This window comes from Oryctolagus cuniculus, chromosome 21, assembly GCF_051225735.1.
Source record: "Oryctolagus cuniculus isolate XC-2025 breed Fujian yellow rabbit chromosome 21, ASM5122573v1, whole genome shotgun sequence".
Taxonomy (NCBI): Eukaryota; Metazoa; Chordata; class Mammalia; order Lagomorpha; family Leporidae; genus Oryctolagus; species Oryctolagus cuniculus.
Window position 1 is genome coordinate 32807241 of NC_142887.1, and position 15260 is coordinate 32822500.

Here is a 15260-nt window from a genome sequence, read left to right on the forward strand (position 1 = left end):
AACACTGGGCCTGCCAGGGGTTCACCCTGGGACCGTGGGTGGGAGCGTCAGAGTGCAGGGCTCACCCATCCCACCCGTCCCACCTGCCACCCAGCTGAAAGCTTTCTGGCCTCAGACACAGTGTTCCAGCTCCAGACGGTCACTTCATTTATTCACAGTCGCGGGGTGGGGGGCAGTGAGGAGCGGGCCTTGCGGATCACCGGATCGTCGTGGGGGTTTGCAAAGCCAGCCCTGGGGAAGGGGGTTGTGATGAGCCTGCCAGGAGTGTGGTGAGACCCGCAGCCTGTGGAAACCGTGGGGCAGCCGGCTCTGTGGCCCGCTAAGGGGGACTCCAAGCTGCCTGCTGCTTCCTCCCCAGCACCCAGCGCCTCTGCAGGCTCCTTCCTGGCTTCATGGCTGCTTCCCTCCCTGCCTGCCAGGGCCTCCTGTCCACCTGCCCACAACCCCCTGGGCGCTATGCAGAGCACAGGCAGAAGAGGAAAGCCCTGCATCTCCCCACGGGGTCCTGCCAGCCAGGAGAGGCACAGTGGTGCCCCCCACTGCCGGACACACTCGCTGGCCTGGCCCCATCACGGCTCGAGTCACACCACACCTGCCCCTCACTGGTCTCTGCTCACAAGCTGCTCCAAGGGTGGCCAGGCCGACTCTAGGGCCACAGTCCTCTCCCCAAAACAGGCAATGGGCCCCAGTGCCTGGATCCACAACACCCAGGCCACAGGGGCAAGGCCCAGCCTCCCAAAGCCACATTGTCTGGTCATCTGTCACCTCCTGTGGCAACCCCCCCAGGGGAGGGTGCCAGGTAGGGAGGGGTCTGCCATACCATCTCCCTGGGACACCTGTTCTTGGAGGGGCGGGGCTCCCTGGCCCAGCAGGTGCAGCTGTCACAAGCACACTGCATGGCCGGCGCAGGCAGGGACAGTCATTGTCCGCACAGGGCAGGGTGCTACAAGCCCTCAGATGTCAGCGCCCAGCTCCGCACACTGCTTGTCGGAGATGTGGGAGGCCAGCGAGTCGATTATGTCCAGGAGCAGCTGCTGGCTCAGCGACCGCAGCGTGGGCAGCTTGGAGACCTGCGGAGGTGGCCGGGAGACAGACACGGGCTCGCAGGCCGGCAGGGGTGGGGGTGGGGCCTCCGAGGACAGGGCGAGGGAGGGCTGGGGTGGGCTGACCTTGGTGAACTGGTGCACAATGATGTGCAGGCAGTGTCGCTTCATGTCCAGCGCCTGCGTCTTGTCGGCTGCCTCCAGGATCTGCCACAGCAGGGACCCTGAGGTGCTGTCTCCTGACCCCCACCCCGACCACCCTCAGTGGGCCCGGGGGGCACTACCTGCAGCACGTTCTGCACCGTCACGTTCATTTCCAGGTTCTGCTTGCAGTAGGCCTGCAGCCGGTTGTTGTAGAAGCCGTAGTAGTAGGGGGCCGCGAACAGGTAGCTGGGGGCTGGTTAAGGAGCCGCCCACCATAGGAGAAGGGACCACATCCTCCCACTCAGACAGTGTGGCTGCCCCCCCATGCATGCCTGGGGCCAGGGCTCCGGCCCACGCCCAGCTCTCTCAATAGGCTGTGAACCACTAGGGCTCAAAGGGTGCACACGAGACCCAACAGATGGGCGCAGAGTTTGAGAAACACATGGCTGGGCCGTCTGCTCAGGTGCCGTCACTGATGATGGGATCTTAGGGGACAGCCCTCTTGTCGTGGCACCTGCCTGTCCCCGGGCCCCTCCACACACCGCAGGCTCAGGGCCGCACAGGAGTGAGGCTCAGGAACCTCTCCTCGTCTGCTCGCCTGCTGCATGGAGCCGTGACTGAGAACCCACCGTCTCTCCTGGCTGCTCCAGGGAGCTCTTGGGAGAGCCCTGGGCAATCCTCCCACGCCAGGCAGCAGGCCCAGGCTGCCCCGCCCCGCCCCTCCCCCCCCCAGCGGCCCCCGGGGGCACGGGGGTCGTGAGGATGCAGCGAGTCCTCGGGCGGCATGTTCACCTCGCCGTAGTAGATGTAGCGCAGCATGGACTCGAAGGCCTGCCGGCTGGGCACCATCTCCCCGATGGAGATGTTCACCTGCCCCGCCTCGGGCATGAAAGACCGGAACATGGCCTCAAAGTAGCTGCAGGTGCGCAGTGCGCAGGCTCAGGCTGGGCAGCCCAGCGCGCGCAGCAGGGGCCCGCTGCCCTCCCGTCCGCGCCCCCGACCCACCTGGAGCGGGCGGCCAGGATGGCCTTGTGCGCCGGGCGCGGGTGCCCGTCCAGCAGCAGCGTGATGTCACAGAACTCCGCGCCCGCCCCCTCCAGGTACGCCTTCATGTCCTGGATCAGAGATGTGCCTGGGGGGGGGGGGTGTGGAGGGACCCTGAGCAGGTGCCTCCGAACACCCAGAGCGAAGGGGCAGCCTTGGGTTCCGGCCCCGGGACCCCACGGGCGTCGCCGCCTCCAGCCAGAGGCCTCCGGCTAGGCCAGAAAGAGGTTCGGCCCGGGCTGGCTGGCGGGTCTCCATCTTTCTGCCCCCGGGAACCCCACAGCACACCCACCCCGTCCCTGCCACAGACCGGGCAGGTGCCCCCTCTGGCTCCCCACTCCTCCCCCTCTTCCTTACCGATGTCCCCGGGCTGATCCGAGGGCGCGCGAGGGGGCGGCTGCTGCTTGCGCCGCACGATCTCCACGATGAGCGGGGACGAGAGGCGCTCGAACTCCTTCATCATGATCACCTGGTTGAAGTGCGACTCCTTCACCACGAAGTTCAGGCAGTGCTCCTGGGGCGGACGGGCAGACAGGCAGATCAGCCCAGGGCCCTGGGGCTGGGGTGGGGTGGGGTGTGGCCCGAGCGCGCCCCGCCCCTGCGTGGCCCCGGCCACGCCCCGGGGAGGAGCCGCACCTTGAGCTGGCTCAGCTGCAGCCTGGCGGCGCTCTCGCACACTAGCAGAACGTTCTGCAGGTCCACCGAGGCCTCGATGTACTGCCGGCACAGCTGCTCCAGGCGGCACAGCTGGAAGCCCAGCGCCAGCTTGTACACGTCCATGATGAGCAGCACGTCCTCCACGTGGCCTGCACCCAAGAGCCCCTGAGACCCCGAGGAAGGCAAGGCCAGCGGCGGGGAGGGGGAGGGACCTGGGGCTCCCTTCACGAGTGAGTGTGGATGGGGCAGCCGGGCGGGAACGCGGCAGGGCAGCGAGGGGCCTCAGGTGCCCTCCAGCTGCCTTAATCACGATGCAGACCGCGGCCTCTGAGCCCCGCCTGTATGCAGAGCTGCGGCTGCTGCCCGCGCCCGCCCCCCTTCCCACCCCGCGCCGCCCCCTACCCAGGGCGGACCTTTCCGCGGGTATTTGATCTTGTCGGTGTAGAGAAACTGCATGAGCACCTCGAACGGCCGGGCCTCGGCCTCCCGGATGGCCACGTGCAGCAGAGGCAGCCGGGCCCCAGCCCCAGCCGCACCCGGGGCCTCCCTGGGAGCCGAGGCCGCCTCTTCCTCCAGCTTCTGTGGGGAAAGGGAAAGGGTCCCTGGGGTTGGCACCCGGCACAGCGGTTAAGCCGCTGACAGCCCACATGGGCGCCGGTTCAGGTCCCGGCTGCTCCACTTCCGATCCCGCTCCCTGCAATGCCCCTGGGCAAAGCAGCGGAAGACGGCCCAAGGGCTTAGACTCCTGCCACCCACGTGGGAGCCCGCAAGAAGCTCCTGGCTCCTGGCTTTGGGGAGGCCCAGCTCCAGTCATTGCAGCCATCTGGGAGTGAACCCGCAGATGGAAGACCTCTCTCGCTCCACCTCTGCCTTTCAAATAAATCAATTAAAAAAAAAAAAAAAGAAAGTGGGGGGATCCCTTCAGAGGCACCCCACGGGCGGTGGGCACCTCACCTGGGCCAGCCGCTCCCGGGCCTGCACAATCTTCCGGCGGAGCCAGCGGCTGCGAGCAGTGACAATGGCCACGTGGCCCTGCACGCACTCCTCCTTCTGTACGGACAACGATGCGCGGCTGAAGGCTCGCGACCCCCGCCCTGGGCGCTTGCTGGGAGGCCGGCTACACCCCGTGGGCACGGCAGGAAAGGCACCCACCTCGCCCAGCACAAACTCCACGTCGCAGAACTGGCGGCTCTCCCACAGCCGCCCGTAGTCCTCGTGCAGCGTGCACTTGGGGTAACAGGAGAACTGCGGGAGGAGACCCCCCTACCCCAGGTCACCAGAGACAGCAGGGCTGGCCATCATGGCTGGCTGGCAGAGAGCAGCCGCCGCCCACCCCACAGGCCCTCCAAGTCTGCCGCAGCCATGGGCCCACACCCCGGGTCACCATAGACAGCAGGGCTGGCCATCATGGCTGGCTGGCAGACAGCAGCTGCCGCCCGAGTCCGCCACAGCCACGGGCCCGCACCAGACCTCTGCCCAGACACCTGTGTGCATGCTGGCCGCACCGCTACGCCCCGAGCTCCTGCAGGAACCTGACCCGGACCCCCTACCCCTCCCAGCCTGGGAAGGGGCCGGCAGTGGCCACTCTGGACCCGGCTCCCCACGCCGGCTCTGCCGTGAGCCCCACCTGGAACCGGTACATCTCCCCGCTGCGGATGTTGTTGTCCACGGTGCCTCCGAAGATGTACATGGCGTCTGAGATGACGGCAGCCGCGTGGAAGAGCCTTCCGCTGGGCAGCTGGGGGCGGGGGCGAGTCAGCAGGGGGCAAGGCACGAGGCACCACGTGCGTGGCCACGACGAGGGGACAGGGCTCCCCAACACAGCACCTGGGTCAGGGGCCCGTGCTGACCCCGGAGGCTGAGCCTGGGCAGGGGCCTCCTTGCTTCTTGGAGCGTTGGTTCCCCCACCTGTGAGCGGGGCTCAGCGGGTGACAGGGCCTGACTGAGGGGCCCGGCCCTTACCTCGGAGGCCAGCTGGGAGGGCTGCTTGGCTGAGGTGGTGCCGAAGTCCAGGCCAAACACATCCCGGGACTTCTTAAAGGCGCCCCGCTCCTCAGACGTCACAGTGGGCGCCTCCTCGGATGCGGACGCCCGCTCTGGCACTTCGGCCCCACTGACCTGGATGGGAGGGGGACACACAGGCTCAGGGCGGCGAGGGGACCAGCCCTGGGCTGAGGGGGGCTTCCCGAGAGAGGCTGGGCATGCAATGTGAAAAGCCTGCAGGCTGCAGGAGGCAGAACAGACAGAGTCAGGGGCCCGAGGGGCAGGCGTCCGGTCCTGGGGTCCCAGGTGTCCTGGCCGTGCTCCTGGGGGCTGTCCAGAGCCCTGGGAGGGCCCTGAGGCTGTGCAGAGCTGGGCAGGGTGGGGGCAGGACGCAAGCCTTTCCTTGGTGTCCAGCGGCTGTTTGGGATGCCCCTGGGAGCCCCCCGCCCCGCCCCGCGCCCGTGACCTGGCAGCGCTCACCTCGCTGTCAGAGCTCGGCTGCACGACTTCCCAGGTCTGGAAGTCCACGTCGTAACAATGTAGCTCGTTGGGCAGTGTGTTGTCGGCGGCCCCCCCAAACACATAGAGGTGACGGTCAAAGGCCACCATGGTGTGCCCATAGCGCCGCTGGGGGGGTGGCGGGGAGCCCCGGAGCAGGTGCTCAGTGGGGATCCGTGTCCACCTGGGGCACAGGATGGGGAACCAGTGCTGGGGCGGGGAGCAGCACTCAGCTCCCCCTGCAGCCTCCCTACAGCAGGCCCCTGCTGGGAAGCCCCCCAGCCCACAGCGCAGCAGCCCTGGCCCCATGGCGCTCGGCCATCAGCCTTGCCCAGGTCCACGCAGCCCACGAAAAGCGTCCTGCCCCGGCCCCCCAGCCATGGAGCAGGCAGCAGGGCCAGGGTGTGTGGGGGGGTGTAGACAGGTGCACTCCCAGGTCACCTTGCCCAGTCAGATGATCCTGCAGCCTAGCCCCTACCTATGATCTCTCTCTCTCTCTCTCTCTCTCTCTCTCTCACACACACACACGGGGGCGGGGGCGGGGGCACCTGCACATACCTGCCCTCGTCTATCTGCTACACACACACACACACACACACACAAGGGGGGGTGGGGGTGGCGGCAAGGGCGCCTGCACATCCCTGCCCCGTCTATCTGCCCCCCACCCTATGCGCCCGAGTGTCTGGGAGCTCAGCGGGGACGGCCCACCGTGGCTGCACTCACGTCTTGTCCTTGAACTCGAACTGGAAGAGGTTGTTGGTTATCTTAGCGCCACTCTGCCCCGAGAACACGAACATCTTGTCCCGGCACACCGCCACCGGGAAGTTGCAGCAGGAGGGCGGGATCTCGCCGCTCTGCGCCACCTGGCGGGCAGGGCGGGGAGGGCAGGGAGGACGGCTCAGGCTCCGCCCCCACCGCTCACACAACCTCTGCTGGGGGAAGCCTGGCAGAAACGCTTAGGGCCCGATCTCACCCACCTAGCCCGGTCCTCAGATCCTCAGGGTGAGCGAGAAGCAGCGGGAACCGGGCCTTTCTCCAGGCCAGCGGAACCTTGGGACAAACCGGCCGTGCGCAGGGCACAGGACGGCACCGGGCCCTCTGCGCCCCAGCGAGGCTGGCCTAGGCCCCCCGATCCCATGTGTCGCCCATGCCTCTGCCCCTGCCCATCCAAGAAGCCGTGCAGCCTAAAGTTACTGCCACAGGTGCCGCTGGGATCTGCCGAGCAGGCGAAGCAGGAAGTCAGGCAGCCTCGGCCCCACCCCCACCCCAGTCCCCAGCGGCCCTCACCTCCTCCCAGCAGGTGAGCTCCCGGTCCTGGAGGCCAATGGTCCACATATCGTTCAGCCTGCAGTGGGACACAGGATCAGGAGCCCTGCGGACTGGCTGTCCCCTGCCCTACCCCCTCACTCAGCCCGCAGCCCGCTCCGGGTCACTCCATCCAGCGATTCAAGGGACCACGGGCCTGCTGCAGGAAGCCACCCAGCGGCCTTGGCCCCCACCCCCACCCCCGCTGTCTGCCCATCCTCCCTTCCCCTCACACCCCTTCGTGAGAAGACCCCAACAGCTGGGAGTTTGACACCCACCAGGCTCCGCCTCCCCAGCCCCACCCCCCAGGATGCAGGGAGGCCGTACCTGGCATTGCCGTCATAGCCAGCAAAGATCCAGAGCTTGTCGCTGTACACCGTGGCTCCGTGGGCCGACCTGGCAACTGGCAACCTGCAGCACCAGGGGCAAAACCAGGAGTGAGGCTGCACCGGGCAGGACCCGGCCACGAGGTAAGGCAGGGGCAGAGGCGGCTGCCAGGGCCCCAGGCACCTGCCACGCAGGCCTTAAAGACCTCAGCCCAGGGCGCTGGGACCCAGGCGGCAGCTGGGAGAGGAATTCAGTCATCAGTCACCCACCCAGCCCAGCACCCCCTCCCATGGCCACCAGGGGCGCCACAAAGCCACGCCCCCCCCAAGTGGCTAGCAGCTGGGGGCAGGAGTGGGCAGCAAGCGCTGGGGTCCTTGGAGCTCCTGCAAACGCCACAGGGGGCAGTGCACAGGCCCACAGCCACCCAGGACCCCACCAGACCCAGCGACAAGTCTCTCACCGCCCTTCGATTTTCCACTCGGTCCACTGGCCAGTCGCAAACTTGTACTCAAACAGGTCGTTTTTATTCTTCAGGTTAGAATTGGAATAAATGTCCCCAGTGTAGCCCCCTGGTGGCAAGAGTGAGCCACAGTCACTCCCAGAGGCAGAATTTAAGTCTTCAACACCCCCCTACCCCACCCCACCCCACCCCTCCGTGAGTGGAACACAATTTGGCCATCTTTAAAGGGCACCTCCTGGGGCTGGCGCTGTGGCGTAGTGGGTAAAGCCGCCACCGCCGCCTACGATGCCAGCATCCCATATGGGCACCAGTTTGAGTCCCAGCTGCTCCACTTCTGATGCAGCTCCCTGCTAATACATATGGGAAAGCAGTGGAAGATGGCTCAAGTGCTTGGGCCCCTACACCAACGTGGGAAACCAGGATGGAGTTCCAGGCTCCTGGCCTTGACCGGGACCTGCCCGTGCCATTGTGGCCATCTGGGGAGTGGGCCAGCAGATGGAAGGGCTCTCTCTCTGTCCCCTTCCCTTCTCTCTGCTTTTTCAGATAAGTAATTTTTAAGTGCACCTGCTGCCTGCCGGGCTCTGTGGACACACAGCTGAACAGGGCTGTGCTCCCTGCCCAGGCCAGTCCCAGAGGCTCCCAACCTAGCCCCGGGAACCCAGGATGGTTAGGGGAAAGGGGCTCCCAGCCAGTGCAGCAATTCTGAGGGCTCTGGCATCCGGGGCAGGCACCGGCTAAGTGCAGCGGGTGCCCAGATGCCCGAGCCCAGCGCTGGCGGGGGCAGGGCACCCATGGGCCCAGCGCGGGGGTGAGGGCTCCTTACCAAACACGAACATGCTGCTCCCATACACGACGGCCGAGTGGTGGTAGCGGGGTGCTGGTGGGGTCCCTGTGGTGAAGGCCCTGGGGCAGGCACAGGGGTATTGGGTGTCAGCAAGGGGCCGGCCACCCGGACCACACCCCCTGCACATCCCTCCTCCAGCTGGGTATTCTAAAGGTGAAACCTGTCCCATTACAAGACTTTCAGGAAAGCAGCAATAAGGAAAAAACAACAGAACAGGCACCGAAACTCTCTCGGCTCCAGAAAATGGGGATTCTGCAGTCCGCTTTTCCAGCTACACGGGGGAACACGCCTCCGTCCTCACGCTGCTCCCGCACTGGTGGTCTCCGCAGTGCGGGGTCCACGCAGCTGACTGAATGAGGGCACAACTTGCTTATACTGCTGAGCTAGGCCGGCTGCTTTGCTGAGTTTGACCCCTGAGCACAAACACCGGGTTTGCAGGGTGGTCTCTGCAATTCACCTGGAACTACTGGCTGTGCTAGAAAATCGAGTGGTGGAAATGACCCGTGAGCTTCGGCAGCGGCTATGGGTCCCAGGGAACTCGCGTGACCTCCTGCTCGGTCAAAGGGGCGCAAGCGAGGTGCGGGGGGTGTGAGGGGGCCGTGCACATAGCAGGGAGTGCGGTGCACGAGGGCAGCCTGCGTGAGTGCACAGCAGAGCTCGGGGGAGCCCGGCACGTCCTGTGCTCGGGATCCGCATCTCCCCGTTCAAACGTGAGCAACTCCTGCGGAGGGGCCGCTTTGCTGCCGATGGGCACCAATGTGCTGGGCTCAGAGAGGGCAGGCACCCAGCCCAGGACCACACAGCGGGGGAGGCTGGGGCTTCTGTGCTGCCACTGTGGGGACTTCTGGGCCCTATGAGACAGGCAGGGGACAGGAAGTAGCAGCTCCGAGTCAATTCTGGAGGGTCCCATCAAGCTGGTGCCCGCCCCTTCAACGTGCCCCCACATCAAATCCACCCCATTGCAGAGGGGGACTCATGCAGGGAGCCTCAGAGTGGGTCCCTCCTCCTCGCTGCCTCTCTCTGGCTTTCTGTGAAGAGCTGACTCTGGGGGCTGACGCTGTGGCACTGGGGGTAAAGCTGCCTCCTGCAGTGCCAGCATCCCATATGGGCACCGGTTCAAGTCCCAGCTGCTCCACTTCCCATCCAGCTCTCTGCTATCGCCTGGGAAACCAGCAGAAGATGGCCCAAGTCCTTGGGACCCTGCACCCGTGTGGGGGACCTGGAGGAAGCTCCTGGCTCCTGGCTTCGGATCGGCGAAGCTCCAGCCACTGTGGCCATCTGGGGAGTGACCCAGCGGGTGGAAGACCTCTCTCCCTGCCTCTGCGTCTCTGTGACACTGCCTTTCCTATAAGTACCACTGTGCACGGGGAAGAGGGCGGGGTCCCGGCTGCGCACCTGCACCAGGAGCAGTCCTTCACGTCGAAGCGCAGGAGGTCGTTGAGCATCGTCTTCCTGAAATGCAGCGGGAGGCAGGTGGCATTGGCAGGGGGTACGCTGCAGAGCTGCAGACAGGCACTGCACGCAGCCCCGGCAGGGCTGTCTCCTCTGGCTGAGTCGCTGACCCAGTCGGGCACCTGGCCAGAGCCAGGCAACCAGCTAATGCCCGAGGGACGAAAGCGGTACACAGAGGAGACCCTCCCCCTGCTGATGTGGGTACTGGGGCTGCCACACAGGCAAGAGCATGATCCTGACCCCCCAGGAGCCCACCCAGAGGCAGGTGGGAGGGCACGAGACAACCCCCAGGCCAGTCATGGCTTGGAACTCAGAGCAACCTCCAGAACCACAAAGCACCACCAGGAGGTGCCTGTCCTCTCTCATCTCCTTGTGTATGTAGCAACCGGAGCGCGCGTTGTGGCATAATGGGTTAAGCCGCCGCCTGGGCCGCCCACAGCCCGTATCCAGGTGCCTGGGTTCAAGCCCTAATCTCCACTTCAGATCCAGCTTCCCGCTAATGCGCCCTGGGAGGCAGCCGGTGATGGCTCAGGTGCTTGGCTTTCTGCCACCCGCTGTGGAGACCAGATGGAGTTCCCCATCTCCTGGCCTTAGGGGGTAAAAAACGCAACCAGGGTGTTCTCACACCAGGCTCCGCCTTGCTCAGTGTGCACGGTGGAGTGTGTGTGTGTGCTCCCCATCTCCATTTTATAGAAGATGAAACAGCCTGGGAGATAAAAAAGCTGAACTTGAGGCCGGCGCCGCGGCTCACTAGGCTAATCCTCCGCCTGCGGCGCCGGCACACCGGGTTCTAGTCCCGGTTGGGGAGCCGGATTCTGTCCCGGTTGCCCCTCTTCCAGGCCAGCTCTCTGCTGTGGCCAGGGAGTGCAGTGGAGGATGGCCCAGGTGCTTGGGCCCTGCACCCCATGGGAGACCAGGAAAAGCACCTGGCTCCTGGATCCTGCCATCGGATCAGTGCGGTGCGCCGGCTGCGGCGGCCATTGGAGAGTGAACCAACGGCAAAGGAAGACCTTTCTCTCTGTCTCTCTCTCTCTCTCACTGTCCACTCTGCCTGTCAAAAAATAAATAAATAAATAAATAATTAAAAAAAAAAAAAAGCTGAACTTGAGGCCACCCCTTCCTGATTCACACCCCAGGAAGCCACCCTTCTTTGGCATACCCAGGGGAAAAAACCACACCCAGGGAAAGACAAGTTTGCATCCTGTTTCTTGGTGTCCCCATTGTTAAACAGAATCCTGGGAGGCCACTGCTTCAGACTGAGCTCCTGCGCTAGGCCAAACCAAAATGGCGTCACTCCTGCTAAACGCCTCGTAAACAGAAAATCAAAGGAAGTGGAGAGATCCCCAAACAGGTGCAGCCGGCACACCTGATTCAGCATCACAACCAAGTCCCCTTCACTGTAACCGTTACCAAAAATGTAAACTGCAGCAACCTACGCCTCACCCAGCAGGGTTCTTGTCTGTTGCTTAGTGCCCTAGCCCCAACCTTATAAAACCCCCTGTTCTACCAGCCAAGGTGGCTGCTCCTCCGAGTTTGTATGATAGAGGTTGTACTGATTTTTGAATTACCAATAAAAGCCAACCGCCTTTTGTCTTTTGACACTTTGTATGTAGCAGCTTACAGAAAGGGCTGGGCTTCTTGCTACACAGTTGCCACACACGAACTGCCTACTAGGCAGAATGGAGGGGTCTATTTCCCACCCACTGCCCTGGGCAGAACACCAACACCTGCTCTGCCCCGGCACTCCCGCTCTCTCCGGCTAACACCCGCGGGCGGGATCTCCCTTCTTTCATCTGTTCAGTGGACAAACCCTGCACTGTCTGGGCTGGGATACAGAGACGCAACGAGCACCAATGTCTATGTGCTACAGGGACCAAGGGAGACAGTGAAGAAGAGCAGGGGAGGGGATGGCTGCCTGTATGCCCAGGTGGCCAGGGAGGGTCTCACTCACAAGGAGCATCATAGGACAGGCAGGGAAGAGCCAGGGCAGTGCACATGCAGTAGGGCAGCCAGCGTGGCCCAGTGCAAGGAGGGGACAGAATGGGGAACGGTGGGGTGGACACAGAGTAGGGGGCTAGGGGCCGGCGCTATGGCGCAGCAGGTTAACACCCTGGCCTGAAGTGCTGGCATCCCATATAGGCGCTGGTTCAAGTTCTGGCTGCTCCTCTTCCAAACCAGCTCTCTGCTATGGCCTGGGAAAGCAGTGGAAGATGGCCCAAGTCCTTGGGCCCCTGCACCCACGTGGGAGACCCTGAAGAAGCTCCTGGCTCCTGTGTTGGGATCAGCTCAGCTCTGGCCCTTGCAGTCATTTGGGGAATGGAAGACCTCTCTCTCTCTCTCTGGCTCTATTTCTCTCTGTAACACTTTCAAATAAATAAAATAATTCTTAAAATAAAAATAAAAAAGATGCTGCTAGGGATGCCTGCATTGTACATCGGAGCACCAGGGTTCAAGTCTCAGCTCTGCTCCTCACTCCAGCTCCCCGCGTGCAAGGGCCCAAGCCCTATCCCACAATGCTTCTCCCTGCCTGGTCCAAATACCCGGATAGTCACAGTCACTCACCCGTTGTCACCACCAAATACATAGATGGCATCTTTATAAGCCACCACCGTGTGTTTGCTCCGGCTGCAAAGAAAGAAAGGGGGATGGCTGGTGAGGCCAGGGTCCTGGGTGGGTGGGTGGGGCACCCAAAGAACAGAACTACGCATGAGGACTGCCACATGACCCAGATAGCAGGTTACAATTGCCAGGATCCAGAGACTTCTAAACCCACCCCTCCCAAAGGACTCTGTACGTGGGCCTCTCTGGACATCCCACGACACGGCACCTAGGGACCCCCTCGACCCGAGACCCACCAGATCAACAGCTCTCGGACTCTGCGCAGGTGTCCCACCCCACCCCGACACCCTCGCCAGCTCCGGACACCGTCCCACGGGCACCATCTCCGTCATCACCACTTCCAGATCGCAGCCCCGGAACACCACGTCTCGGTCTCGCCCCTGGACCCCGCCCTGGGACCCCCTTGAACCCCGCCGCCGTACCGGGCACCCACAAACTCGTCGCAGGGCGGGAGGCGCCGCCAGCGATGCACCGTCTCGAACGGCCCAAAGTTGAGTGTCAGGTACTCGACACTGTCCGAGCAGCTGTGGTCAAAGTCCACGCTTGGGGCTACCTTGGACCGCGCGCCACCGCCCAGGGCCCCGGCCCCGATCGGGCCCCCGGAGCCACCCGGCCCAGCCATCCCGGGTCCCGCCGGGTTGGCCACCGGGGCCGCAGGACTTGCGGCCACCGCCCCGGAGGGACTACATCTCCCGACGGGCCTTGCGCCGACGCGAGCGGCACTTCCTGCCAGCTCCGGGGGTTCGTCGGCCCGCACTTCCCGGCAGGCCTAGCGCTCTGCGTGACGCGACGGGCGAGCGCGGAACCTGGTCTCTGGCCTTGTGGCCAGCGTGTAACCCTCTAGAACGCATTTCTTACGAAATATGGGCGCCAGGGACTGAGGTGTCCCGTCTCCAGTTCCCCCGAGCTTGCTAGGCCCACTCCACCCGCAAACCCATCAGACCGGGATCTCGTTTCCCGGCATGCCCTGTGTCTGCGCGGGGTTGCGGCTGGGATCGTCCGCCACTTCCGGAAACCCAGACTATGGGTTCCGGGCTCGGCAGCGGCTCCCGTCGGCGACCCGCCGAGCCCCTCCTGGCTGTCGCCTCCCTAGCCGTGAACCTCCAGCCTCCCGGCTCCCGGTGTCGCGGAGCCTCCAGATTCTCACTCCTACTTCTGTCACCTGCGAGATGGGATTGCAGAAAACTGGCGGCAGTGAGCGGCGTGGGGTCTGTGTCGGGACCAGCTCCTGCAGACCGCCCCACAAAGTGTGCCTTTGCACCTGCTGTCGCTTCTACCTGTCTGCTAAAGCCAAAGGCACTTGCTGAAAAGCCCCGTCTGGCCTTGGTGGGGAAGATGGGGGCGGGCGGGGGTGTGCTCAGGGGCCAAGCTTCCCTGTCGTGACACCTAGCGTTCTGTGCTCGTGCCTGATAGCGATTACACCGGGAGTCACACAGATCTGGGAATGTGTGCGTTTTAATGTTCAGGTACTATCTAACACGACCTGACCCAACCGCGGTTAAAGCAGCAGCGCCTGGCGCGCCCCCGGTGCAGGCTGTCAGTGCCGGCCGAGGCTCTGGGCGCGTGCGCATCTTCTGCAGGCAGTCGATGCCTCTCTAAGGGGGTGGTGCCAGGCTGCTGAAGGCAAGCACTGTGAGAGGACTCGGGTTCTGCCCTGGGAAGTCCTGGGAAACTGGAGGTTGATTGGCACCTGCCCCTGGGGCTCGGCCTCTGCCCCTGGGGCCCCAGCATGGCCGCCCAGATCCAGCGTGTGAAGCTCAGGATCCTTTCCCGGTGAGCCAGGACATGTCGCCAGTCCTGCGGGAATGAGGAGAGAGATGGGGCTCAGGGCGGGCGGAGAGCAGCGCAGGCTCCCCACTCGGGCCTGCTCTGTGGCAGCCCTGGGGCCCAGAGGGGATGAGCATCTGGGCAGACAAAGGTGCAGGCTCTGGGCTGAGACGGGAAAGAGTCGGAGGCGTGACCCGGAAGGACAAGAGGTGTGAACAGGAAGGGCAGAGGTTGGCGCACGTACTTGCTGTGCAGCGTGAACAGTCTTTGCGAAGGCAAAAAGGACAGAAACGGCCAGGGAGAGAGCATGTCAGTCACCATCACGCTCCCCTGCTGGACCGCCACTGTTTGCAGACTGTCCCGTAGCCTCTAGCTCCCACTGGCCCTCCAGGCTTGCCCCCGCCCCGGGGATCCTCAGACGGGGACCAAGAGTGAGGGGAAGGGCTTGCCCGGGTGCCTGGCTGCCCGGTGGGCAGCTCCAGCCAGTCTTTCAGGGCACCAGAGCCTCCCGCGCCCACACTCACTCCACCTCCCGCTTCCGGATGGCGCGGCCAGAGGCCAGCACCTCAGCCACCTTGGACACGATGGGATCGTAGTTCATGCTGGCCACGGCAATCACCTCGTCGCCTCTGTAGGGGGGAGGGTGGCTGAGCGCCAGGCCTCTTCCGCAAGACCTGGTGCACTCCTGTTCAGCTGGGACCCCCAGGGAGAGGAGCAGGGGGAGGGTCCCGGCTCCAGCCCACCCTGCCTGCTTCGAAGGTTTTCACTGCGGGGCCCAGGCGGGCTGTGGGCTCCAGCTTAGCAGAGCTTGAGCCTTCTGTCTCCTGCGTGGGCTCAGGGCGGGCTCCTGCCCTGTGCTCTCCACTGTCTGCCGGGGCGACCTCCCTCCGTGCAGAAGGGGGCGCCGCAATCAAAACCCACTTGGCAGAGCGGTCCTGCACGGAGGCCGCCCCACCCCACCTCCTGCCCAGGGTGCCTCCCTTTGCTCCCTTAGCCGACTCCTGGATGAGGCCCCACCGCTGCTCTCTCACTTGGTGTAAAAAGCCACGAACTTCAGCTCCTCCAGAGCCCCCTGGATGATGACGTCATCGAAGCCTTCTCCGTAGCCTGTGGGCCA

At 64.3% G+C, this 15260-nt stretch overlaps 2 protein-coding genes across 6 annotated transcripts in view; both read right to left on the bottom strand.

Annotated features, from left to right (window-relative positions):
- Positions 1 to 123: 123 nt before the first annotated feature.
- LZTR1 (leucine zipper like post translational regulator 1) lies at positions 124 to 13321 on the bottom strand. 2 transcript variants are annotated; one of them, XM_008251873.5, is made up of 21 exons: positions 13235 to 13321; positions 12320 to 12382; positions 9701 to 9757; positions 8285 to 8364; positions 7462 to 7570; positions 7002 to 7085; positions 6657 to 6714; positions 6093 to 6232; positions 5352 to 5553; positions 4851 to 5006; positions 4516 to 4626; positions 4041 to 4133; positions 3843 to 3938; positions 3302 to 3467; positions 2868 to 3037; positions 2589 to 2745; positions 2193 to 2319; positions 1954 to 2103; positions 1328 to 1433; positions 1170 to 1250; positions 124 to 1070 (listed from the first exon to the last, which is right to left on the bottom strand). In XM_008251873.5, exons 3-21 carry the CDS (start codon positions 9748 to 9750, stop codon positions 954 to 956), a joined length of 2253 nt encoding a protein of 750 aa, XP_008250095.1. In that variant the 5' UTR covers positions 9751 to 9757; positions 12320 to 12382; positions 13235 to 13321; the 3' UTR covers positions 124 to 953. The 2 variants fall into 2 exon arrangements, with proteins under 2 accessions (XP_008250095.1, XP_002723493.1); XM_002723447.6 differs by lacking the exon at positions 13235 to 13321 and adding an exon at positions 12799 to 13089.
- A 495-nt stretch (positions 13322 to 13816) lies between these two features.
- AIFM3 (AIF family member 3) overlaps positions 13817 to 15260 on the bottom strand; it is a 14034-nt gene continuing 12590 nt past the window's right edge. The window contains exons 19-22 of one of the 4 annotated variants that reach the window (XM_070065924.2): positions 15175 to 15250; positions 14668 to 14772; positions 14388 to 14408; positions 13817 to 14173 (exon numbers count right to left, since the gene is read on the bottom strand). In XM_070065924.2, the coding sequence (XP_069922025.1) occupies positions 14134 to 14173; positions 14388 to 14408; positions 14668 to 14772; positions 15175 to 15250 (242 nt within the window). In that variant the 3' untranslated portion in view covers positions 13817 to 14133. The remainder of the gene's footprint in view (positions 14174 to 14387; positions 14409 to 14667; positions 14773 to 15174; positions 15251 to 15260) is intronic. The other 3 variants (XM_089323193.1, XM_070065925.2, XM_089323194.1) reach the window with 3 other exon arrangements.